We start from the raw sequence: 26,791 nt of genomic DNA on the forward strand, positions 1-26,791 counted from the left end.
ATTCATTTAGTTTTCCTAAGCACAGATTTCAGTTTTATTTTTCTTTTTTAAAGCGTAGGGTTTTTTTTTTCAGTTTCAATTACTTAAATGACCTTTGCATTGTAGTTCTAGATATTTAGTTAGTTTTAGTTAACTCTAATAATCTTGGCTATGTCCCTGATGGTGGTGCCAGTTCTGAGCTGGATCTGGAACCAAAGTCTTTACTGGATGTTATCTAAACCCACACAGCAAAGACATTCGGCCCTAATCTGGCTCAAAGCCGGCACATGTCCAGTGGATCTGTGACTTTATTTGGTGCCAAGGTGTTAATTTGTTGAGTTAACAAGGTGAATCTGGTGAGTTGAGGCTGGTCAGACTCAGGTGCTGGCTGGGAAATGACTCTAGCAGATTCCAGCCTTGTGGTGCAAAGGCGCCAAGCAGGTGTGACTGCCAGGTGAATCAGATGAGTGTGGATTTATATGTGTGAATGGATTTAGTTAAAACTGATGCACACTCTTTACAGCAGCCTTCTCTACCAGTGTGTGAATGTGGAGTAAATAAGTGTGAATGGGTAAGGTTAAGGCTAAGTAAAATCAAATATCTCCAGAGGACAATTTGTTAAACAGCAACCAGAGAGGAAAAAAGGGGCAGTGCATTGCACAGAAAATACAACATACAGATGTGGGCTACTGTTTATAGAGACAGATCACATTAAGCTATATCAAGTGTGACCTCTGGTGTAAAAAGCACGCTGAGTAGTTTAAAGACAAAGGAAGTGCTATACAAGCCCAAGTCCATTAATGATTCACCAGGATCAACGGTTTATGTTTGGTTCTCTGCAAAGGCTGACTGGATATATTGGCAGCAGGTGTCTCTGTGGACCATCTTCATGAAGCAATAACAATATATCTTAACTAAAAAACAGAATGTAGGTAAATGACTGTGTTCTTTGCATTGGGAAAAGTGTCAAATTCAAAGTACACTACATTTGGTAACAAGCCGGCACTCTAGCACCCACAATAAAATTAGTATCACCCACCTGGTAACTGAAGTTACTTTTCTCTGATTTACAACATCCTGGCAAATAAAGCTTATTATCTATGAGGCTTTAGATTAACAAGAACACTCACTTTGGTATCAGCAGGATGGTAAGAAATGCTGAGCAAAATCCCAGTAGAAAAAATGAGAATCATATCAGTTTCCACTGCAATAAAGTTTCTTCATCTGATGTTACATAAGCTCATTTTAATAATCATCCAATCCTAAAATAACTCACTCTTTACTGACTCCGTTTACAGTCATAGTTAGTTAAAATAAATCACCTTATCCTTGAGGACAAACTGTGACAAGAATATCAAGGCAAGCTGAGTTTCCCCACTGCACAAATAAAGTCATTTTATATGTTTATGATGCTTTAGTAACCATTCATTTTCTCTTAAAATAAGCAGTAGATATGTTTTAGTAATTCAGATTCTCAAATCCTGTATTAACATCATACAAGAGAGAGTTAAAGTGAAATTATTAGAAAGGTATGAATATGGAAGTAGAGCAGAAGTGATTGATTTTTTTCCCTCTTTAAAATACAACAAATCTTACTGAGTGTAAACTTATAACAAGGGTCCATGCTGGCCAGATAACTGGTTAAGAAAGAATGAAGCTTTGCTGTTTACATACTACTGCAGCATCAGCCTCTACAGCCCAGGTTAGTACTGGAGCTTTGCATCTACTACCTCATTTTGTCCTGTCGCTCTGATTGGCCCGGCATGAATGTGACAGACGGAACTTTTGTCCAATTGAAGTCCTGTCCTTCCCAAACACTGTTTGGGAGGTTTTCCAGATGAATGTCAAATAAATCCATGCAGTGGATCTATGAAAGCGTTTATCTTGTAAAAGAAGTACAGCTGCAGAAATTCAGAGGGCTAAATCGAAGGATAATGCATTACATAGGAACACTAAGAAGTATTCTACATATTTAATTATTAAAAATCCTTAAAGCTCTCTTAGTGCTTCCTTTTAAAAAACAGTTTTATGTAGCGGTTTCCCAGCCATAACCCAATTAAAGGGCTGAGCATTCAGACACTAGTATTCTCCTTCCATCTCTTCTCCTAAAGTAGACCGCTCCATCACGTCTCAGCAGCTTGGCAGCCAGCATCTGTCTGCTTCTGTCCTCGCCTTATTTCTCCTCCAGTTTGTCTCTCATCAGCCAGCTCAGCAGAATGAAGAAGAACTGGACTGTGTCCTCCATCTGTCCCTGTGAATCACTTTGTGAAATTTAAAAGAACAGTTATTTTGATTTGAATGACTGATCACTTTCTTGAAGCCCTTTCTCTATCCTCCTCCCTTTGCATTTTCCTTTTACTCGAGTATTTTGCTGCTTTGGCGCAGAGCTGGCACATTTCTTTGGCTTACATCAGAGGCTTTCGATTTATTCACACAGCTGGATCTTCCTGCAAGACAACGCTCAGTAATGAGGCTCAAGCTGAAGCCAAATGAGAGTAGATTTTGGAGTCTTGATCTCTGTTTTAGTGAGGGAACATCCTTCCAGTTAGAAGCTGTGCTTTGAGAGAAATTTAATAAATTATCTCTCCTACATTCTTTTTCTACTTTTAAGCAGTCTTCTGTGATCTAAATGAAACACATGTACTGTGCATTGGTTGAAATCTGATGTGAAACAATCACCAAAGAGGATTTTGACCCCGTATAAACCAGCTTTAAACAGACCTCCCCAGAACATTGTTGTGTCTCTTTAAAGTAAAGTAGCTCCTTCTCACCTCTCCCCTTCTTTTCAGGTTTCCTGACATGAGTTGCCAGCATACATCAGCATGGCTGCATGTAACTCTGTAAACCAAAGCTAACGTTGCTAACCTAACCAAACATAGAATATATAGATATTTCGAAATACTTTACTTACTTCAGCAGTGCATTTGCAATCTTAAAAAAGGGAAAGGCTGGAAAAGTAAGTAGTACAAATGGAAAACAGCTAGAGGAGCAACCAGTTAGTAAATGAAAACAATCAAAACTGATCTTGAATTTCGGGGCGAAGGTGACCTAGTGGTTTAACGGGTGCCCCATGTAAGCAGACGGCCAGGGTTTGAATCTGACCTGAGGCCCTTTACCACATGTCTCTCCGTGCTCTTATCCCTGTTTTCCGACTCTATCCACTGTCCTCCTCTATCAAATAAAGGCACAAAAATGCTCAAAAGTGATCTTTCATTTTTCCAGATGGGTCCTGGGGGGGCCTGGCTTTTCTCAGATATGAGTAGGACGGGCCCTTAGGAAAATTGTTGGGAACCACGGGGTTAAATAATACCTAAGATGCCAGGCACTTAATGACAGCGGATTATGTTTTAGGCTTTAGCTGTGCATATAGTCCCACAGTGTCAGATTAACAGAGCTGCTTTCACAGAAAAAGACAAACAAGAACTGTCAAATCTATCGATATTCATCACAGATTAAATAGAATACTCTTGACCTGATTTCTACTGAAGGTATTTCCATGAACACTTCATGAAGAGAACGTATCTGACACCTTAACAGTGATCCTATATGACGTTACATTAATGTTGAGAGCTGTACTGTGTGACTTTGTTGCATTAAAATGAAATAAGGCTTTAACTGAGGCTAATTCTGAGCTAGATTAAGTAAAACAGCTGTTGATCTTGTTTTGCCAACAGGTTTAACAACCACAGAGAGATCTCTTAATAGATTAGCTAAAGTAAGAAGAAGTAAACGGATCACTGACATACAGAGATAAAACTGATTGGATATACAGTTTTACTTGGCGGAGACGGCTCTGCTCAAAATATGTCCCCTGGGTTAGTCAAGCAGCATGCTTTGACTTTTCCAGAGAACGCATGGCTAGAAACCGCAGTATAGACAGACATTAGTTCAAAAACATTTAATCCATAGTAGCCTGAATCTCAACATGAGGGTGTAACAAGCTTTATGCTATAAAGGAGGAGGCTGGGGTGGAGGAGGTGCCAGCAGCAGCAGCATGGTGCATCAGCATTAATGCAAGCAGGAATTAGTGAGAAGTATGTCAAATATAAAAACACTGCTGTGTTGAGAGAAAGAGCTGTGATTGGCTGTTAATCAGGATCAGCTGGCCGTCAGCTGGGTGTATGACTACTGTGTCCTGCATGAACTAACTCTAGGCTTCATGAAACATAATTTGTGGCCACATTTCAATGGCCATAGTCCAGGAAACAGTACTGATCTCTGTCAAGTCCAAAAATCCCTAATTTAAGCTGATATTAGTCTATTATTCTCATGTTTTCATCCACTCCTCATAAAGCAGTCAGTTCCGTTTTGCTGCGGCTAAGCAATCATGACATGTGCCGAAACTCTCTAGGGTGTGTGTAGCTCCACCCTTTCATGACAAATAGTCAGTCATTTGGGACCCGTACAACTTTTGATTACAGAAACACAAATAAATGCGTACCATGCCATATCAAACTGAACCTAGTCGCCCAGTGGAAACAACCTATGACAGTCTTGCTGATCCCAGTTAAGAGAAGAGCAAAAACAGTACCACCTTGTTCTACTTAAAACCAGGCTGATCGGCACCGTCACTCTCTGACTGGGAACAAGCATTTTAGATTGAAGCTTTGCATGATGGATCTGATGAAAAATATGGTATCTGGCCAGTTCAAGGTTAGACTCTAAGAATCAGATTTTGTGCTTTCAGACATAGGCAGGCCACAGAGGACTGGGTTGACTTTTTCTTTTTTTGTGGGCCTGTAGATCCTCTGGTTGCCAAAAATATGTGCAAAAATACTGAAAAGATGTGCTTTTTATACTATGACCCTCTAACAGAGGGCTTTATTCTTCACTTATAAGATTCCCAAATGATCTGCATCTCTGCCTTTTACAAGATGCTTAAGATTTACATGCTCACGCTGGAATATCCTTGACTGTGGATCACTGTGTCTCTCCTTTTTACTGGTGTTGGCCTACTGACAGAGCTAGAGGAAGGGAAAGGTTGGCGTTGCTTGTAAATTGCGAGAGAAAGAGAGGTAGAAAGACAGAGAGAGTGCTCTGCATATAGGTACTCATGTTCCACATATCGATCCCTCTCACATGCATTACAAACGAGACAGAGGAACGAGACACCTGCCAAACATTTCAGGAGCACGCAGCCGTCTGAAAGAAAGAGGCGCTGTTTAAAGACAGGCACATTTTCGCACAGCTGTGTTTGTCAGTTCAAGGCAGCCGTGTCGTTTTGTTTGCCAAACGTCGAGTCTTTTGGAGCAGAGATAAGTTTAAGAATGAAGGATGAGGGGAGTGATCCAACCCCAGTCAGCACATGATAGTTTTATAAATCAGCTGGCTGGCTGGAAGTGGGGAGAGTTGGGAGATTAAATGAAGTGTGGTGACTATGAATAATGTATCGGGCAGACAAATGGAAGAGAGGCAGGGTCATGGTTACTCTATGCAGATATTCTCTTGCAGGATGGATGCTGATGCTTGAACTTTGTATGGGTTCGCTTTTTCTATGGGTGTGTCTTTGGGACTTTATCATGTTTTGTTGCATCTTTGCAACCTTCACAAGGCCTTCTTCATTTTTTTCTTCATCATGGGGAGGGTCACTGGTGTAGTCTGGCTGCAGATCCTGCAAAAACACATCACCACTGCATGCACTAGGTTCAGCCATGAGACTAGCACTTCATCCTAAAAGCAATCCTGGTCAGTGGAGATCTCCAAACAAATGTTGAAGAAGGAGTTTTAGCTGGCTGCTGTAGTATTCAGTGAATATTTTAAAGCGCCTACAGGGTGAGTGTGGTGTAACGTTGAAGCACAGGCTCACTTCTGGGCATCCAGCCGTCTCAGGGGAGTCGATATGCTGCGCACACTGAATTCCTTAATGATGAGGCCTTACTAGCAAACATGTCGTATCAGAGAATCAGAGGGATTACGGCATAATAGGAGGATAAACTACTAACCACAGCTGACCTGGCTTTTCATCCGGAGAATATAGCTGACATAAGCAGGCTAACGGACAATATTCTATTTCATACAAAAATATTTAAAATGACATGCATTATTTTAAAAACTCTGCTACAATTCAAATCTAAGTTTATCTTAATAATAGTAGAAACAGCTGAATATTTTTCTCCTCTTAAAAAGATTTTAAACCATTTGAAAATAGTGAAAATGATGGACGACCAACCACCTTTCCTTTCACAAAATGTTGACATTTCAGACAATTTATCATCATTACCTGGAAGGCAGGGTCATAATTAAACTAATTATTGATTGCATAATTGAAACAAGGCTCCCTAAGTCTGGAAGTTTTGGTCCATGAGTGATACTTTCTGTTGAGCTTTGCAAAAATGAGCGTATTTAAAAAACAGTCAACCATCTACTGGTTATCCAGGAAATAACTGACTGGTAGGTAACCATTAGTTAACATGTCAGTGGTGAGTAACCTCTATAGGTGATGGAGAAGGGCTGAGGCCTCGTCGCCATATTGAAATGGCCATCTCGATCTGACTTTAGATCAACCTAGTAACAGACGAGGCAGAGCTGCCTCCTCACTAACAGCTACATCATATCAGCTTGCAGTCATACCAGTCATGCCCTGACCTGACACCAGATGTTAAACATGTCCATGGCACTGGATAAATGTCACATCTATCTGGGCAACAGCCCATAAATGGTGTTTAGGAGGGCAGAACCTTGAAACAATGTGTTAGATGATTAGACAAACCTTCAGTCTGTCACATTCAATCACAGCAACTAAACGTATGATGTGGGCTGGTGCCACCTGAGCTTCAGAGGTAACTGTCATCATTGTTCACTACCAGTGGAGCCAGTAGGTGAAACAAACTCATCCTGACAAACAACTCTTCCACAAAGAAAATCTTTCAGAGTGATTCTTCAGTCTTCTTTTGATGAGAAATTGTTTTCCAGGTCTGAAAATACTACCACTGGAGCTGCATCGATGCTAATAGGCTTCATTCCTTGCAGTGTGTCACCTGACATTTGCATCTAATTTCAAATTAAACAAGTAAATATTTTGACATATGTTGTTAGTTTTGCTCCTTTTAGAAAGTGGAAACATTTCGCCATCTCTCTTTTAACAATCAATGTCACACACGCTCCTCTGGCCAGCTGCTTTTGCATGTTCCACGAGTCAGGTCAGAACTGGGAAAGACTGCCTTTTCCTATTCTGCTCCTGACTTGTGGAACGGGTTACAGCAGCTGCTTTAGATTACCGAGCTTTTATCCTTTGGGCTTTTTAGAAATGTTATTTTAGACCTCCAACCTTATGTCTGTAATTGTGTAACTTTTATTGTCATTTTCATCATCACCAGTCTGATGATTGTAATGCTCTTTTGTCAGTCTCTACTGGTTTCTATTGGTTTGTATTCTGATAATTTCTTCTGTAGTTGACTTGACATCATTGTAAATGAGGGTGCCCCCTTAGTGATATAATGATAAAAATAAAGGTTGATTGATTATTTTCTCAAGAGTTAAGTGGTAAAATTCTGTAATTCTTTTGCAGTTTTGTAATGGTTGTGCCACCTGACATGGAAAGTTCACCCGTGACTGAAATGTTTTTATCATTACTTAAAATGTCACTTTGTCGTGAGTGTCAGCTGGAGTCGCTACAATCTGTTTTTATCTCTTCATTTCAAAATTAACCCCCCATGATCACTGTTGTGGTACCCTGATATTTAATATCTTCCACATTCTGTGACAGAAGTTTTTCAATGATCTTACAAACTTTAAAATGAAAAGTTTTCAATAACTTTTGTGTATTTCAAATATTTCAAACATAAAATCATGCCTAAGTATTCTAACCAGTTTCTCACAATTAAAATGTCATTTTTAACAGTATCAGTAACCTGTTCATTTTCTTGCCAAAATGTAAATTAATTCTATTATTCAAATCTATTTAAAATGTACTCAAAAAAAGTTATATTCATATTCAGCAAATTGATACATGCCATGAACCAGTGTGAATTTTGACAGCCATTTTTAATTTTAGTCTTAGTCTTTGGACAAAATGTCTTTATGTTTTAGCCCCATTTTAGTCATTTCTACCTTCTTAGTTTTAGTCTAGTTTTAGTCGACAAAAACTCAAAAACATTTTAGTCTAGTTTTAGTCCAGTCCAGTTTAGTCTAGTTTTAGTTTTGCCTAAATCTGGTACCAAATCATGGTAGTGTGTTCTATGCACTCTGTCAAACCGGGGGTCCCTGCTTTCTACAGCTGAGAGGCAGAATAGCTACAGATGCATTGTTTTTTGACACATTTACCCACAGTGGAGAAATATCATGGATTTTGAATGTCCGATGAAAACTTCATTACATTTTAGTCTAGTTTTAGTCATCTTGATCTATCGTTGTTATCTTAGTCTAGGTTATGTCATGGAAAAAAAAAGTCTGTCAATGAATAGTTTTAGTCAATGAAATTAACACTGCCATGAACTGATTAGGACATGAAAATATGCATGTAATGCAGCGTTAATTTCCTCGACTAAAACTATGACTAAAAGGCTAACAAAAATAGATCTTTGATGACTAAAACTGACTAAAAGTAAGTTTAGTTTTTGTCAGGTTAAATAAAAGTAGACTCAAGTGTAATTTAGTTTCCACAGAACATTCAAAATCCGTGATATTTCTCCACTGTGGGTAAATCTGTGAAAACACAATGCATCTGTTTCTCTTCTGCCTCTCAGCTGTAGAAAGCAGGGACCCCAGGTTTGGCAGGGTGCATGGAACATACTACCATGATTTGGTACCAGATACAGTCAAGGAAATATGTGCTGGACTTAAAGTAAAGACTAAAATGTGAGGACTTTTTATGGACTAAAACTATAAGGTGTGGAAATAACTAAAATATGACTAAAACTAAAGGGCATTTATTCTAAACACTAAGACTGAGACTGAAATTAGAGAGTAAGTAGTTAATAATTCCTCATCAGATTTTTTAAGTTTAACTTTCAGTTGTGGGTAGTTACACAGTCCTGAATCAGTATTTAATGATTATATATACAGTGCTTAACAAATTTATTAGACCACCTTTCATATTTGTCTCAGAGACCATCCAGCATCATGAAGTGCTTTAATGCGGACTCTTTCATTTTCACTGAGCTCTCCACGTTTTACCATTTTGAACAGGAATGAGGAATTTCAAACTGAATTCACCCAAATTTGAGCCGGCTCACTGAGCCTCTCTGAGAAGTCAGAAATGAATCAAGCATAACATTCAACCACTAAACTAATTTTTCTGTTCAGGAATGCAAGTAAATAACTATAATTTGACATATTAATCAATAAATATGAATGTGCTTTACTATTTTTTCAGGGTTTTTTTGTAAATCAGTAAATTTGAAAATTCGTGGATAACAATAATAATTATATTTTAGCATTGAAAATATCATTTGGGTTAAAGAGCTTCTACATATTGGTGTATTAACCATTGCAGAAACTGAAAAAATGATTTTGGTAATTACCAATGCTGTTAATTTAGGGTAGCTGTGGCATAAACCTGACTTTGGTTAGGGTTAGGGTGGTCTAATACATTTGTTAAGCACTGTATATATATTTTCCTGGGTTACTGAATGACTGAATATTTACGTATTTGTTTCCTAGTAGGAGTGGTTGGCCTAGTGGCTCTGCTCCATGGACATTAGCAGCCCTGGTTTGGGTCTGTGCCTCTTTTATGCCATTCCCCACTGTCTCATTCTTGTTTCCAACTATATCCACTGTCTTCCTTTATAAATAAAGACATAGTAAGCCCATAAATAAATCTCATTGTTCCCTGGATAACTAACAGATTTCTTTTTCCTTTTTTTCCTCATAACTATTCTTTTCTTATTATTATTATCTACAGTGTTCCTTCCTAACTTTGCTTAGATTCATTACTATAATTACTAAATACTACAGTGATGTTTTAAAAGCTAAAGGATGTGGTGGGGTACTACCACCCAGCATAGGTCATCTATAACCTGCCTTTACCAGTCAGGACTGAATTACTGGATTCAGTTATTCCAGTCACACAAAATGAAACCAGACAGAGCAGCATGTAGACTCCAGACACTAGTATCCAGAATCTTCTCCGTCCCTGCTCCCAGACTGTGTAGTAGAGTCCACATGACTGTGCGGAGCTGGACTGGACTGGACTGCAACGTCAATTAGTGGAAGTAGTGATGCGGCGCGGAGCTGTCCACACTCCGCGGTGCTGAAACGCAATGCTGCCGCAACACATGGCAACTCACAAACTCCAGCATGAGAAATACTGACACGTATCACCGTTAACAGACACAGAGGTAGAAATGGGCCCGTCTAGATGTCAGTCTGACGTGAGTGTGAGTTATGATAGCAGAGTTGGAGCAGGAGTTCTGCAGGTGAAGTGACACCCCTCCTTTAGCTAGAGCAGCCTGGCAGCATGACAAGGCTTAACTCTTCAATGCGCCATCTGATTACCATCATTACGACGGTATTAAAGCCTTATCTAAGACTCAGTTAGAGGCCAGGATCAGAGAATCAACATGCATTACTCACACATAAGCGTGGTAGATGAACGCCCATCCCCGCGGTCTCTCCAGCGCATTATAAAGGAAATTCTGTAGTTTCCGATAGCTGGCGTTTTTCTTAGACGGTCTGGGTCTACCTGCGGAGATGCTGGACCTCGGTCTGCAGAGGATGCTGCTCCTCTTGGTGCTCTCAGATCCCGCAATGAGCAGCGCCCCATCCCTGCTGGATTCCGGAGCTCCCGGGTCCAATCCAACGAAGCCGACTTTGTGCTTCTTCTCTCCGGCTTGAGTTGGGTAAACCCCGCCGTTGAGAGATTTCTTCACCATCCTAAAGTGGAGACGACTCTGTGGAGGAGTTGTCCGTGTCCTTGCCGCGGGGATGCATCACCGTGCTGAGGGGTGGGTGCTGCTGCTGCTGCTGCTGCTGGAGGATGCAGTCCGTGTAGTCGGTCCCCCTAGAAAACCAGCAATAACCAGGAGAAAGTGCACACTGGTGCTTTTACCTTAGCCCCTTCCGGCTGTTTGACAGACACGGAGAGGAGAGAAATACTCGCGATTTTCAGTCCTGTGACCAATCACGTTTCCATCAGCAATCAGCCTGCAATCTAGCTAATGGACCAGAAAGGACGAAGACAGCAAAGTTCCTTTAGACATGCAACCAGTCCTCCTTCTAGTCCATAAACCTCCTAGCTAGACCGTCGATCTCTAGCATCCTGTACAAATAAGTTATTGATCTAGATGACAGGAAATCTACGGTGGCCCTCAAGGTTACCTGCAAAAGTACAAAAACATTCAGTGAAACACGTTAGAATTTAGTGAAAAACCACTAATCATGATAAAGCAAGTGAAACATTTTAAGAAGAATATTGCTCATATATTTTACATCTATTATTTTATGAAATTTGTGTTTGTTGTGTGTTTAAAACATTCTTTGGTTTTCATAAAATCTTTTTGCATTAAAGGAATTTTATTTTGCTGTTTATAAAATGATTTTGGGTTTCAGAAATCCTTTTGCAGTTTTAAAATGTTTTTGTTTCTCACTAACATTGTTAGTTTTTTTTTTTTTTTTTTTCTCTATGTTGTTCACAAAATATATTTCTGATTCAAGACTTTTTGTGTTTGCTAAAACATTTCAATTTTATTATTTTTGTTTGACAAGCTTTAATTTAGAATTACATTCAATGTTTTTTGTGGTTTTTAAATTTAATTATGTTTCAGACATTTGTATTTCACAAAATATTTCAATTTATGAAAAAAAAAATGTGTTTCATGAAATGTAACAAAATGTTTTGTGTTGTTTGAAAGTTTTTTGGGGTTCACAAAATGTTTTTGTGCCTGTATTTTTTTCTGTTAAATCTTATTTGTATTTCATTTTTTTACTTTATTCCACTTTCACATTTTACCAATTGCTTTTGATTTCCAAAAATGTTTAAGTGTTTAGTTAAATAATTTTTGGTCCATAGAATATTCTTCTGTTAACAATTTTTTGCATTTTTTTTGTTACACAATTTTTTTTTTTTTTTTTTTTTTTTTTTTGGCATTTCACAAAATATCTTTATTTTTAAAATATTTTTGTGTTTCTCAATTTATTTAAACTTGTTTGTGTTGTTTGTAATTATTTTTCTAGTTCCCAAAGTGTTTTTGTGCTGATTACTTTTTCTATTTAATTTCATTTGATTTAATCTAATTTTATTTCATTTTTGCACTTTACCAGTTGCTTTTAATTCCCCAAATTTTTTATAGTTTAATAAAAAAAATTAATGTTTCATTTCCTTTCATTTTCATATTTGTTTTTTACAAAAAATGTTTTGCATTTCACAAAATTAATGCATTTCACTGAATGTGTGTGTTTTTTTAATTTAATAAAAGTACTTGTGTAGCTCAATATTTTCTGATTCCCCATGTTTTTCTGTTTCTCATGTTTTCATCACTTCATTTTCACACATATTTTCTTTTTGCAATACTGATTAAATGTAATGAATTAGTTTGTGTTTACTGAAATACTTTTGTGTTTATTTCAGTATTCTGGGGTTTTATGAAATGTCTTGCGTTTTAAGAAAATCCATGCATTTCATGGAACGTTACTGTTTTTCACTGTTTTTTGTTTGTTTGTTTGTGTGTTTGTTTTTTTCATTTTTAGGCATTTAACAGAATGCTTTTGGGATTCACTGTCTGTTTTTCTGTGTTTTGATTCAATGTCTTCAGCTTTTTTAAAAGTAAGGGCTGTCAAGATTAGTTGCAGTCATCGCAATTAATTTAAAAATCACAGTTAATCTCATGCTTTATTGTCCCATTCAATACATTTTGGTTAAGTGACTGCAGCCTCTCAGTGCAGCCACAGCGATGTAAAATAAGTCATCAGTGTGTGAGGTTAACAATAATGCTCCTTAAATTCTCATTTCATTTTAAAAACTCACAAACAGCTCAGTGGACAAGTCATGAATTAATACTATTTTATTTAGGCTTCACAGTTGACCTTCAGGGCCACCGTAGTCTTCACAGCTCCTGTTTCCTAAAATCTAACCTGAGATAACCTTTGGTCCTCTCCACTCTGGTCCTGCCCATGAAAAGAATGACTTCCATTTTGCTTCATGCAATATTCACACATGCTTCTGTCTTCAGTGGGATAATGGGCCTCTAACATGAAGTCACGCTGAGTCTTTAAGGTTTACTCTCCCTGTTTGAACAACAGTAATATGGATATCTTTCTTTAATGGGACGGTTCAGGCATTTCAGGCTTCAGTTCACTTCACTGTACATTCTTATACATCAAACATTAAACAAAGATAAGGGCTGAGTAATGTAGAGGTGCATGCTCAGTGAGTTCAATTTTCCTGATGATAAGCATCATGTTAGCTCCAGAGAGCAGGAAGTGAGCCGATGTATGAGAGCCGGATCAATAGAGGATGTTAGAGATCGTTATGGATACTGATTCGCAATGAGAAATATTGACTGATTACCATCATAAGGGATGATATGTGGGGGTAGTTTTTCTGTGTTTTTCCATGGAAATGAGCAATTATGTTTGAGATCTTGGTATAATTATGTCATTATCATTGGAGAAGAAAGCTAGTTTTGCAATGATGATGTGTAGATTTCATAAAATCTCAAGAAAGCAACAAAATTCACAAGTTATGACAGGAAACAGAGTCAAGTAAATTATGCATGTCCTCACGTGGCTTCTGCAATGATGCACTTTTAATCCTGTTTCTATGTTAAATTACATTTTTTATTTCAAACAGCAACAATTTTCATTAGATAAATTTAGTGTTTAACATTTCTTTGGAAATTTTGGTTGCAATTTGTCTTTTATGGAGTTATAGCACTGTGATAGATTTTTGTTTACATCATTAGACTTTCACATATCTATGGGGTGGGATGTACTTCACATCCATCTGGGTAACATCCCATAGACAACGTTTGGGAAGGGCAAATGATACTTAGAATGAGATTGGACAAATGTTCTGTCATTCATACTCATTACAGGCCAATTAGAGCAACAAAAATATGATGTATAAGGTGCACACCTCCTCAAACAAGCTTGACAGGCAGCCATCATTGTTGTTGACTATCAGTGGAGCCAGTTGGCCTAGTTGTTTACACAGACAGCCCAGGTTCAAATCCAGCCTGAGGCCCTTTACCGCATGTCTCTCCCCACGCTGTCATCCCTGTTTCCGACTCTATCCACTGTCCTCCTCTATCAATTAAAGGCACAAAAATGCCCAAAATAAATCTTTAAAAAGAAAAGCTTCAGGGTGGTTCTTTGTTCTTTTTTTGTGTGAACAACAACCCCAATTCCAAAAAGTGTTTGACCTGTGTAAAATTTGAGCATGCATATCATTGCATTATGTTTTAAAGAAGATGGTCACATTCGCTGATCCGCAATAAAAGTGCATATAAAAATAGCGGAACAACTTTAGAAATATTTTTCTTTAACATAACATTGCAATGACTTTGAACCAACCACCATCTACAGAACATAACATCATCAAAGGAGAAATCTGTGCACAAAGTACAAGGCTGAAGGTCGGTATTGGATGTTGATCTTTTGGCCCTCACTGAATTAAAAACAGGCATAATTCTGCACCAGAAATCCCTTTATGGGCTCAGGAACTCTTCCAGAAATCATTGTCTGTCATCACAGTTAGCCATGCCATCCACATATGAGAGTTAAAGCTGTACCATGCAAAGAAGGAGCCATATGAGTACACAATCCAGAAAAGCTGCCGTCTTTTCTGGGCCAAAGCTCATTAAAAATGAACTGAAGCAGCATGGAAAACTGTTCTGTGGTCAGATGATTCAAATGTGAAATTCTTTTTGGAAACAAGAGAGGTAAGGTCTTTCATTTTTCAGCAACCAAACAACAGCATGTCTTCACAGTCTAAGAGTCCAGAGGCTGACCTGGCCTGCCTGCAGTCCGTTTCACCTATAGTAAACATTTGGCGCATCTTAAAATCCAGCAACAAAAACCCTGGACTGTTGAGCAGCTAGAATCCTACATCAGAAAAGAACGGGACAACGCTAGTTTGCTTGAAGTTAGAAAAGGAGGGAAGTATGTTTCTTGGCATACCTCACCTCTCAGCAAAAACTCACATGAACGTGCATTATAAGAGCGGGTGTAGCTATAACTGCTCTATGCTACACTTGGTGCACTTGGCGTATAGTTGAGCCAAGAAGTCAGTGGTAGCTATGTTGGACAGAGGAGATGAGACTGACCTAAGTTACGAGCAGCTAGAATCCTACATCAGACAAGAATGGGACAAAATTCCTCTCCCAAAATTCCAGCTACTTGTTTCCTCAGTTCCCAGATGTTTACAGAATGTTGCTAAAAGAAGAGGGGGTGCTACACAATGGTTAACATAGCCTTGTCCCTACTTTTTTGAGACGTGTTGCTGCAGTCAAATTCAAAATGAGCTAAAATTTTTCATGAAATGGTAAAATGTCTCCGTATCTGGTATGTTGTTTATGTTGTATTGTGAATAAAATATGGGTTTATGAGATTTCAAAATCATTACATTCTGTTTTTATTCACATTTTACACAGCGTCCCAACGTTTTTGGAATTAGGGTTGTAATCACACCTGTAGCTATCGCCTCGTTCTCTTCATTGACGTGACTGGTCCGGTCATTCTCTGATGGAGAACAAGCATATCGGCTTGGAGCTTTTCTTGGTGGATCTGCCTGATGACAGACATGGAATCTGGCCAATCCACTGATCCTGTAGGTGAAGCATTAACCTTCAATATTAGTGCATATTGTCAAAAATTTATCCTGGTACTAGTATAGTAGTGATTGCCCTACAAGGACTAACGTATATGGCAGTTTAACTCAACTTTGACTTGTGTCTTTAAACAAAATAATGAGCAACTGGACTAAAAAATAATAAAAGATCTTTCTGTTTACATGCAGCTGCTCTAAGGAACAACCAACTGATGGGGCGTACAGGCACAGATGCAACTATCTTTTTCTAAATCTGTCTTGAGGAGGACAGCCTGTGATGCTGGAAAACCACAAGATAAATCATAGGAAATAAAAAGCACTGACAAGAGGGGAACCCCTGTAACTGTGCAGTCTGTTTTTGTGCTCTCATTCTAACAGAAGACATCCCGTCCTCTGTTTGTTCTCCACTTGCCAACAAATCTGCTCCACTTCAAAACATCATCATACTGTGAACATTTTATTTACTATCTTGTTAAGATTGCATTTACAATGATAATTTTAGAAAGATTCAACAAAGATTCTTTGTACAGTTATTTTCAGGCAACATAAAATTGCAAATAAAGTATATACAAAAACATTAGAATAATGTAAATAATGTGTAATCAGTGACATGTTTTGTTTGTCCAGCTACACCAACATGCTGCAGTCATTAGCTAATTTAACTGGTAACACATAAAACCAGATTATGGTAAGCAATACTGCATTCTAAGATTTTCAAATATACACTGCTCAGATTAAGACTTTGAAATTAAAATGGTACTGGGTCTTTCAACAGTGGGCATGCTTGTGCACAAGGATGCATATTTGCGCATGCTTTTTTGGAGCCAGACGTCTTTTAAATAAATAAAAAGGTCTAAGTGATCTGCTTAATGAATGCAGCATGTCAAGACGCATTCTTGGGACGCATGTCCAACCTTTAAAACAGGCAAAAACAAGAAGTTGAACAAGAAGTTGTCAGTGAGGTTACACCCAGAACAGAAAAACTGAATACAAAATGCTTCATATGCTATATTACCATTATCATAAAAATAATCCAATTTAATTCAAAGGATTACTTTGCTGCTGTAAGACAAGTCCTACCTCTGTTCTCTGACACTGTTACAGTTGGTATGTACAAGAAATTCAAATAAAGAGAACATACTGTGTTTCAGTCCTGAAACGATCCCTTTGTTTATGTCATCCACAAACTGTTTACAGTACTGTCTACTAACACTGCGACTCGATTGGACCAATCATTGTGCTTACTTTACAGCAAATAGACCCAAGACAATGTAAAAACAAATTTAAAAATGTCTTAGTTAAGGGAAGGAAACCCTTCAACTACATTTGAATTAATATATTAATAATTTAACAATGATTCAATTTCCAAAACGTTTAACTGGCTGCTGATAGGCAAGCAGCCTCGTATTTGTTTAAGCCTGGCACACAATAAAAGATAGTCACTCTGATTTAGGTCAGATTCTCTCTTCTGATTAAAGTAATAAAGGCCTGAATATGGTTGTAACAATTATTTGACAGATATTTAACCATTGTTACACTGAATGGAACGATAGCCAATCAGAGAGCAAGCTGACGGAATGAGGAAGCACAACAAACCCAGCCATGCCAGCATTCGTAAATGTGAAATCTGAAGTTTAGATGGACGTTAGAGATGGACAACAATGTGGCGAACTGTGGCAAAAATTTAAATATTTGTAAGTTTTCTGTAAAATCTTACTTCCACACTGGTGGGTCGGGATTCAAAAGTGGCTCATGTCTATGCCAATGATGTGCTTTTATTTTGAAGGAAATGTTTCCACCTCTTTGTTCTATAACATTTTTTGCACCATATCAACACCAAACTTTTTCATAAAGAAGTTTGGCTATAATTAGGGCTGTCAAAAGATTAACATTTTAATCACGATAAACCTCAGAGTTCTGCAGGTAATCGCGATTAATTGCATCAATTTTGTTCCATTCTAAAATTCCACTACATTGCATTCAAAATGTGTCATTTTGGATTTTTTGACTGTCTTAAACTAAGAGTCATTGGCTTCCTGTTTGGATATAAACCTTCGTAAGTAGATAAAACGTTTTGGCATAAACTTAATCACAGAAAAAGGGACTTGTTATGGATTTAAAAGGATATAAAGTATTAGTACACAAGATGCAGATGACTTTTGACTTGTCCACTGAGCTGTCTGTGACTTCTTTTTAACTGACATTAGGGAGCAGTGGCGGGCTTACTTTACATCAGATGCTACAGCGGGTTAACCAATATGTTCAGAAAGGGAGCATAAATAATGCAATTAATTCAGTCAAAGAAAACTAGTGCACCAACTGTGGGCCTTAGTTAATCACAATTATTGCAATTATCTTGAAAACCCAAGTTATGATCAAAAATGTAAGGAATCTGGGTCATTATTTTTTGGTAAGGAGTTGGTGGTGGGTCCTGACACTAGACTGGTTGAGAACCACTGCAGTAAAACATAACACAGTTGGACTGACAACAAGGAGAGCTCACTGTTGTCACTGTAGCAGGTAGCTAACAGCTAGCCACAGTTAGCTTGTTTACTCTAAAGCACTGGCTCCCAACCTGGGGTCAGGGAACTCCTGGGGGACGCCGACACACCTTAACCAAAATGTGTTAAAGGTTACAATAAAGCATACAATTAATCCCGGTAATAATAGTGACATTATTGTGGCCCTTGATTAAATGTAGTTAACCATCGATTAATCTTGACAGCCCTATTGAATAACAAAGAGGATCCAATCATTTTTGAGAGAAAAAAAATCTAAATTTTTGAGAAGGACAAATACAATTTTTGAGATGAAGTCAGATATTTACAAGAAACCAAAGTTAGTATTTCAGAGTTTAAAGAGCTGTAAATTTATGAGTAAAAAACTAGAAATATTTAAGTTTAAAAGATCATATATTTTGACATTATAAACTCAAAAAATTCCAGTTTTCTAAAGTCACAAATTTACAACATTATTACAGAAACACCTCTTTTAAGTCCAGGTAACAATAATAATGTGATTATTCCGGGCTAAACAAAAAAAGTACTTTTCTTATTGATCAGACCCAGTAAAATGTATAACTTGAATAGGCTCTCAACAGCTGTACTAGTGCAAGACAAACGGCTTTATCTGGTATAATTTTCTTCCATGAAATTGGCTATTTATATCTGAAAAATTCTACAATTTAGTCCGTATAAATATAAAACTTTTGAAGAAAAAAAACATTTGATGTGTTTTCCCTCAAAAATTAGCAGAACCTTTATATTATAATTAATTAGAGTTGCCCTTATACACTGTTGTAATAATGGATATTTTAAAAATAGATCTTTTGGCGACAATCTGTTTAGTAAGTCGGCTCACTATGTTTGGATTCTGTCAATAAAATCCAATAAAAATTATTTCTAATTTTTCTGAGTGGGTCCTAGGGGAGTTGGCTATTCCACACAATATCTGGAGTTTGGAGAGTGGAGTTTCTGGTTGTAGGTGAATGAATACATTAGTTTGTGGTTCACTGTTTTTGCCATCTTATTGAACACTACATTGTAAGAACAAAACAGTTAAATCTGCCATATGTCGCCATGTGTAAAAAATTTAGTTGATATTTTAAAACCTTTAGTGTGTGCCAGGCTTTAGCTACCTTTGTCTAGATTCTGATTAGCTAGCTTCTCTCTCCCTGAAGATTAATGTATCACTTCCTGACGTGATAAAAGTCCATACATATAAATAAAAATACACAAGCTGTTACGTCTAAAAAAACGGCATGCCTTGGTCCTTTAAATACTGTTCAATACTTAGGCCGGAATGCTTTTAGATTCTTTAATACCTGATATATCATAAGTGAGGGATAAAAACGCTCCTTCCAGACACAATAAATAACTATCCTTCATATAGTGCAGTAATACAGTACTCACACTAAACCTACAGTAATTGCACAGAAACCTCATGCAACAGGCTTAAAAAGAGCAGCACTCTGCTCGTATCTATCTTTTCCGTCATCCCTCGATCCCTACTTCCATCTTTCTGTCTTTACTTTGACTTTCTGCAGCTATTCTAACTACTTCACTCGGGGTCCAAGCATCGAGCCCTGGGGAACTCCCCCAGCCTTAACAGACAAAGAGGCAGCTCTCTGGAGTTGCAGTCCAAGGCAAAATGGAAACATTAGGATGACAGTTTGCTACAGGTAGTTTGGTTAATCCAGTTAATAGTAAGAGCATAGTCATGGTGATGCCTTCTCTCTGCATTTTACGATATTTTGCACCACTTTTCAAGTCATCCATGTCAGCTTTGTGTGGACAGACAGCCAAAGCAAGTATTCTTCTATGTGGGTGGTATCCCAGTAAAACAGTTCATGACTAGTCCTGAGCTTCAGGCTGCATCAGTGTCACTGTTGGTCTTTGAAAACTAACATTTATAATACAGTCCTGCCAGCTTGCTCTGAAGACTCTAGTGGCATCCGTGGAGGAATGATCCCTGTGTAAGTGGGGCAGTGGGACAGTCAAGGCAGGGTGTTTCCATTGGCAGTGTGGAGAAAAACTGTCTCTTTTTTTCTGTCATCTCTCATCGTGACTTCCTCTTCAACATCTCTCTGATGAGCCCTCTGATGAAGTGACAGATTTCTTAGAGTTCCCCATCTGAGGGTGGCAAACACAGCTTGAAGAGTCTGAGGAGAGAGGGAAAGTTTTAATGAGGGACTCTGCCTCATCTATAAAGTAATAACGAGTGTGTGGGAAGAGGAGGTGTCTAGAGTGGTTTTATACTCTACCTTGGGAATGACGGAGGCATCTGGTCCATTACTTTGAGATTTTTAGCAGAGAGCTCAACTCTTGCCCCCTAACAAGGTAAACAAAAAGAAATACAAGCTTTGAACTTCACAGAATCAAAGTGCTTCAGCTCAACTGCCTCATGTGCCAAATATCCAAGAGAATACACAAGCTGGGTTATATGGAAACACATTACAGAAAAGCACACACATACTGTATGAGCATTCTAGGGGTACTAGGGATGTTTCCAGGTGAAAAATGTGAAATCTTATTTTAGAGAACAGTCAAAACTGAGTACATTAATTTAAGACAGAATTACAATGGGAAAACAATGTGATACTGTGTTGACCAAGTATGGCAAATGTTGAAAGGGGTCTGGCAGCAGACCCTAGATCTCAGAATACTACTTGAAGTTTTTTTTATTTTTCATTCAACTTCAGTCATAAATAAACAAGCTACATAGCTATACTTTCAAGGAAGCTTTTGTAGATTCGGCAGCTTTACAGTCAGCTACGTTTGCCAAATAGCTTCATTATCTTCACAGCCAATGTAGACCTGTTGGCTTTAACTAAAGTTAACAGAGCTTAAGTAAGCCATTGTTAACTTAACCACTTCTAGGACAGGTCTAATTCTAGCAAACATAGCATACTCTAACGCAGCTAGCATAGATTATTTGCTTTAACTTCAGCTATTTTAGTCACATAGCTACATAACCTAATTATGTTATGTAGCCAACAGAGCTTTTGTAGCTCTAAATGTAGCTACATAGCTATGTTCTCTAGGTAGCTTTTGTAGACTTATCAGCTTTACATTTAGCTACATTTACTACATAGCTCCATTATCAATGTGGCTATTGTAGCCCTGTTAGCTTAAGCTAAAGTCAACAGAGCTAAAGTGAGACATCATTAACTTAGCCTCTTCTAGAACAGGTCTAGCTTTAGCAAATGTAGCATAATCTAATGTTGCTAACATAGAGTCTTTGCTTTAACTTCAGCTATGTTAGTTACTTAGCTACATTACCTTTTTATCTTATGTAGCCAACATAGCTTTTTTAACTTTAAATTTAGCTACATAGCTATGGTATCTAGGTAGCTTTTGTCAGCTTTACATTTATCTATGTTTGCTACAAAGCTTCATTATCTATGTAGCTAATATAGCCCTGTTGGCTTTTGCTAAAATTAACAAAACTAAAGTGAGCCATTGCTTTAGCCAAGCTACATAGCTAAAGTAGCTTTGTTTGATTTAGATTTGGCTATGTTTGCTACAAATACTTAAATAATAATTAGCAACTTTAAATGAAATTGTCCTTTTAGAATGACTGTAGCTTGTTGTCATTTGAAACATTGTGGTCAAAATACTGTAAATGATAATAAACTGATTAATTAATTAAAAAGTCACTGTAAGTTGTGTTTCTTTGATGAATTTTACACATCTTGTCTGGTATTATGCACTCAATTTTAAATCATTAATTTTAAAAAATAATATTTGATTTAGTATTTCAGTGGGTTTTAAAAAGGTTTCATCTATTACGATAAGGTCTAGAAAATACTTTTTAATACAGAATAAGATTCTGATGGATTCCAGGCATTTTTTCAGGTTTATTTTGAGATTGCACAAATAAAAACATTTTGGGGTGCTGTAATAAAGTAAATATTTTAACTCTCACAATAATTCACAACTGACAAATCCTTAGGCAGAGAGTTTCAGGGGGAAACACTAAAGAGGAGAAAAAGACCTGCATGGATAAATCTCATCCACTTTCTTACAGTAGAGTTTTCAGCCACTCCCTCCTAAATAGATCCTCCAAAATCAGAACCAACAGAGCAGGGACTAATGTATCCCCCTGGCAATGACTAAATAATTAAACAAGATGCAAAGCCAGCGGGAGCCAGGGGAAATACATGGACGAGAGGATGCAGGAGATACACGGGGGATTTACTGTGCTTTTTTAAGCGTTACAGTGGATAACATTTACACTGTTAATGGACAGAAATGGACCCACATCTGTCAATGTATATGGGCTTATGATGACATTTATGGGAGTAATTTTGATTACTGTGATAGCTTATAATGAATAATCATAGCTGAACCAACAAACATGTCTGTTTTAACGGTGGAGACATTTCTAGTGGCTGCTTTAAATTCTTGATAACATTTAAGTGTTTAAGACTAAGTCCAATTAATAATTATTGTAATAATTTACTGATGTTGTTGTTGCTCTGCTTGTTTGTTTATCTATCTCTCTTTTTTTCTGTATCCCACCATCCAAAGCCGGCAGCACAGCTGCAGCAGACCTCTCTTGTGGTCATGAATCTGGTTTTGCCTGTTAAAAGGAGGTTTTTCCTGCACTGAAATTTCTTTCAATGTTGGTTAGTTATGTGTTGATGGTGGATCAATAAGAATAAATAGTAAAGAGTATTGTTTGGATCTGCTCTTTTGGTAAAGCATCCTGGGATAAAATACATTCTGAAATGTTGTTAGAAAAAACTGAATTTCTAATAGAAAATTTGGATTTTATTGGGACAACAAAAACCACAAATGGTTCTCTACCGGACTAAAGCTCTGTGGTGAACTTAGCTTTACCTGTTTGCGCATTATGTCCATAGTTTGCATGATGCAGCGCGGCATGAGGCCGTGGTTCCTGGCCAAGATCATTGCCTGCTCCAGCGTCACACTGAGGGTACACCTGTGGAGAATAAATACGACAAAAGGTGAGCCCTGTGTGGATCTCTCTAACAAACACAGTAGTGCCAGAGTCCATATTTTCCCCTGCTGGACACCTCACGGTGGAAATTAATTCAGACAAAGAAGCTCGGCAGCACTTTGGAAGCCCGGCGGAGCATGTCATCCACTCTGTCTACACCGTGTTAATCTTTATTTCAGCTGACAGTCTGATGATACTAAACAACTATAATGTAGTTGGCTCGGTGCCAGGCTGACCTCTGCATGCCTGTAGCACACATGGTGATGTGGCAGGCTCCCAGGCGGTTACACAGCTCAGAGGACACGCACAGCACGCTGACACCTGACGGGTGACCCTGAGCGCTGTGGCGTACGTTGACATAGGACTGCATGAGTCGACACAGGTCGTCCAGGGTGTTTAGAGGTCGCAGCAGCTGTGAGGAGGAGACGGTCAGAAATGGAGAGGGTCAGGGATGTTATGGACTTCTGATGTGACGATACAGTAAAGTCAGTGTAAACCAACAACAAACCTTTTTTAGTTTCATAAACAAATCTTTGTCTGGAACCACACAACATATAGTACCAAAAATATTTAATGACATTCAAGTCCTGTAGTATTTAACTAAAAGAAAATACATCAGACAGTTTCTGCTCTTTTAAGGGTAGTAGAAATTAAAATTATTGATCTTACATGTACGTTTTATGTTCTTAGAATGATGGGGACACTTTTAAGAACCATTTTTTGTCTAAATGTCACTCAGATTTGCTGTCAATTTAGATCTAAAATCTTACATTCTTAAATGTTTAAAGTGGTTTACTTGCCTATAAAGCAAAATATTCTGGACAAGCAAGTATCTAGACCATTGGTTCCCTACCTGAGGCCCTGGACCTCCTGGAGAGAGCACCAAAGATCTCTTGAGGCTTTATCTGCTCAGAGGCTATCAAATCAGACAACCCATAGTGGTCCACTGTCATTTTGTTTATACTTTTCTTTTTTACATATATATTTATGAATCACGCTCTCCACGCTGAGTTATTACAATGCAAAATGTGGCTTTGTTTTCATGCTATCATGTGACAAAAATATCAGATGATGAAATCAGGCTGACGTGATCGTGGACCCCTAAGGGTTAAACAAACTGACAAAAATCAAGATAAACCACTTATTAACTTGTTTAAATTAATAGTAGATTTCGGTAAGGAAAGGTTTTTACCAATGAAACAGTTAAATCAATGTTGAAGATGTGTCATTTTTTTCCTGTGGGTCTTGAAGAGGCTCAGCTCTGGATGGGAACATCCAGGGGCAAATGTCTTTGCCCCAGGATGACAGGCTTCTAAGTATGTATCTACCAGCTAAGTTTGCAGTATTTACAGTTTGAGGACGTGGTTTCAGACAAAGACCATCGGAGCTTCGAGATGTGCAAGTTCAATGACCAAGCCCACAGCATCACAATGCAGAGATTATTGCTTCATTTTCAATGTCAAAGATCTGCTTCTTAATTTTTCGTTTGTTTTGCATATCTGAAATTTGGCCTGGTGGCCAGTAAAAGCCAAACATACGTTTCTTATTGCTTTACACTGACTTTAAAATATCACAGAGTTGGCCATCTTAACAAGTCATTTAAGGTCACAATGGTAAATAAATGATGGATGATTTCATATACTGCCTTTAATTCTGGTTGTTTTCTTATAAATGAATGCCTGAATAGCACAAAAAAGAAGAAAAAATCCAATATAATAGTGAAACACTGTTGGATTTAAGATGATTTGATTAAAAAAGTAGGAAAATTTGGAATGGCAGTCTTGTTAAGATGGAGCAACAACAGATTTAAAAGGAAAACAGTCAAAAACACAGAAAAATGATTCATTCTTTACACTATTTCTTTGAATGATGGTAAAAACCCCAGAATAAACTCTACAAGCTAACACTACAGCAGTTACTAATCTAATTGTATTACTCTATTTCAGATGATTTTGACACACTATACTTTCTCTCTACTCTAATCATTGCTCAGGTTTAAACTGCAGCACTACAGAATGATTAAATAACTACAAATAAACACTAAGTCAGGGTTAGTGGAGTTAATGGGGGTCTTGACCAGCTAGTGAAGGGGTGGTGGGGGGTCCAGTGGAGGGACTGGGACACCGGTTTATCTTACTTTTGAAATGCTTGGTCGAAGGTCTCTAACTTCAAGGCCCAGTATCTGTGCTTGCATTTATATTTAGTCAAAACATTATATAAAAAAGGACTTATGTCACAAGAACAGGATAAAGGTTAAAAATAAAAGGCCACATAAGCAGCGCAGGGATAATATAGCAGAGTCAATGTATATTTACCTGGTCTATCTTCATTGCAGTGGTGTTGGAGTCTGTAGGGAGATTGGACTTCTCCAAATAGAAAGCCCTGTTAGGACGAGAACATATCTATTTCAGTGTGAAAAACTCTCCATCTTGTTTGGAAATCTAGAGATTTTTCTCCTCTGACTCAGTGAGTGAGCGCTGAGTCACCCAGAGCACTTCACTTTATAGAATATGCATCTGCTACGGTACATACTGTGTTCCAGCATTTACTGAAGCTGCATGAGTCATGGGAATGAGCGCGCACATATCAGAAATCATGACCCTAATGACAGCTATTAAAAGAGCATGAAGCTCATATTAGACAGTAATAAAACATTAGTATGGCTGTTATGGTAATAGGGGGTATCTCTCTAAGGCTCAGTCTCATTTCTAACTTTAACCCTATTCCTCTTCATCCTAACCTTCATTTCTATAAGAATTAAGCCACCCTGCACCTAGATGTAAATCTGCAAATGTAGGGGTAGGGCTAAGAGGTAGGAGCAAGGGGCTTATCTGGACCGAGCCAAAATATGGACTTTATGTATGAAATTAAAATGGTAAAGAGACATCTACAGTTTATTAAAGCTCCTGTGAAGATTTCTAAATTGTAAAAAGTGTAAATTCAATATAAATGCCTTTTTTGTGACCTAAAAAAAAACATGTGAAACAAGATGAATATTTCTATATTGTTACGTATAATGTATGAAATCACAGTGAGGTTGACAGCATCAAGCTAACTGCCTAATTTGATTTGGGGGTGTGTCCACCTATACATTGCTGTTTACATGGTTCACAATCCAAGTACAAAGACGGCACAGAGTGCATAACTGTAGGGCTAAGTTGCTCAATCATACTGTACATCAATCAATCAGAATATCAGCTCTCTTCCTCTTTTAGAGCTATGTGTGCCTGCAGGCTGGCACATTGGTATTTACACTTCAGATTTTAGTTTCATTCTGAAAAGTGAATTTAAACTCTACTCTCATCATGATGCATCTGAACACACATTACACAGGACAATGCAATGCTAATGCAGAATGTAAGCTATATCCCACTAAAGTATTTAACATTAGAAATTATTTGCAACAAATGCAGAGAACATTTACTCACGTGGTACAAAGCATAATCTCATTAAGGCCAGCTCAGACTTTACAAATTTAGCCACATTTTGGCCCGACTGCAACGTCACAGCTCATTTTCAAAACTCAGGCTCGATTATGAGTGTTGGAAATTACAAACTCTTGCTGTGTGATATAATAACATTGCATCCAAAACATCCCACAACCACAATTAAACAAGACTAGCATGTCAGTATTTTTCTTGCAAT

At 37.8% G+C, this 26,791-nt stretch overlaps 2 protein-coding genes across 2 annotated transcripts in view; both read right to left on the reverse strand.

The window, feature by feature from the left end:
• LOC121516988 (potassium voltage-gated channel subfamily KQT member 2-like) overlaps positions 1 to 11,067 on the reverse strand; it is a 55,170-nt gene extending 44,103 nt beyond the window's left edge. The window contains exon 1 of the mRNA XM_041798462.1: positions 10,492 to 11,067. Within this exon, the coding sequence (XP_041654396.1) occupies positions 10,492 to 10,790 (299 nt within the window). The 5' untranslated portion in view covers positions 10,791 to 11,067. The remainder of the gene's footprint in view (positions 1 to 10,491) is intronic.
• A 5,070-nt stretch (positions 11,068 to 16,137) lies between these two features.
• Positions 16,138 to 26,791, reverse strand: part of prex1 (phosphatidylinositol-3,4,5-trisphosphate-dependent Rac exchange factor 1) — a 197,365-nt gene continuing 186,711 nt past the window's right edge. The window contains exons 36-40 of the mRNA XM_041799139.1: positions 25,462 to 25,528; positions 23,383 to 23,558; positions 23,026 to 23,128; positions 20,445 to 20,512; positions 16,138 to 20,342 (exon numbers count right to left, since the gene is read on the reverse strand). Of these exons, the coding sequence (XP_041655073.1) occupies positions 20,300 to 20,342; positions 20,445 to 20,512; positions 23,026 to 23,128; positions 23,383 to 23,558; positions 25,462 to 25,528 (457 nt within the window). The 3' untranslated portion in view covers positions 16,138 to 20,299. The remainder of the gene's footprint in view (positions 20,343 to 20,444; positions 20,513 to 23,025; positions 23,129 to 23,382; positions 23,559 to 25,461; positions 25,529 to 26,791) is intronic.

The sequence above is a fragment of the Cheilinus undulatus genome, linkage group 11, assembly GCF_018320785.1.
Source record: "Cheilinus undulatus linkage group 11, ASM1832078v1, whole genome shotgun sequence".
NCBI classification, from domain to species: domain Eukaryota; kingdom Metazoa; phylum Chordata; class Actinopteri; order Labriformes; family Labridae; genus Cheilinus; species Cheilinus undulatus.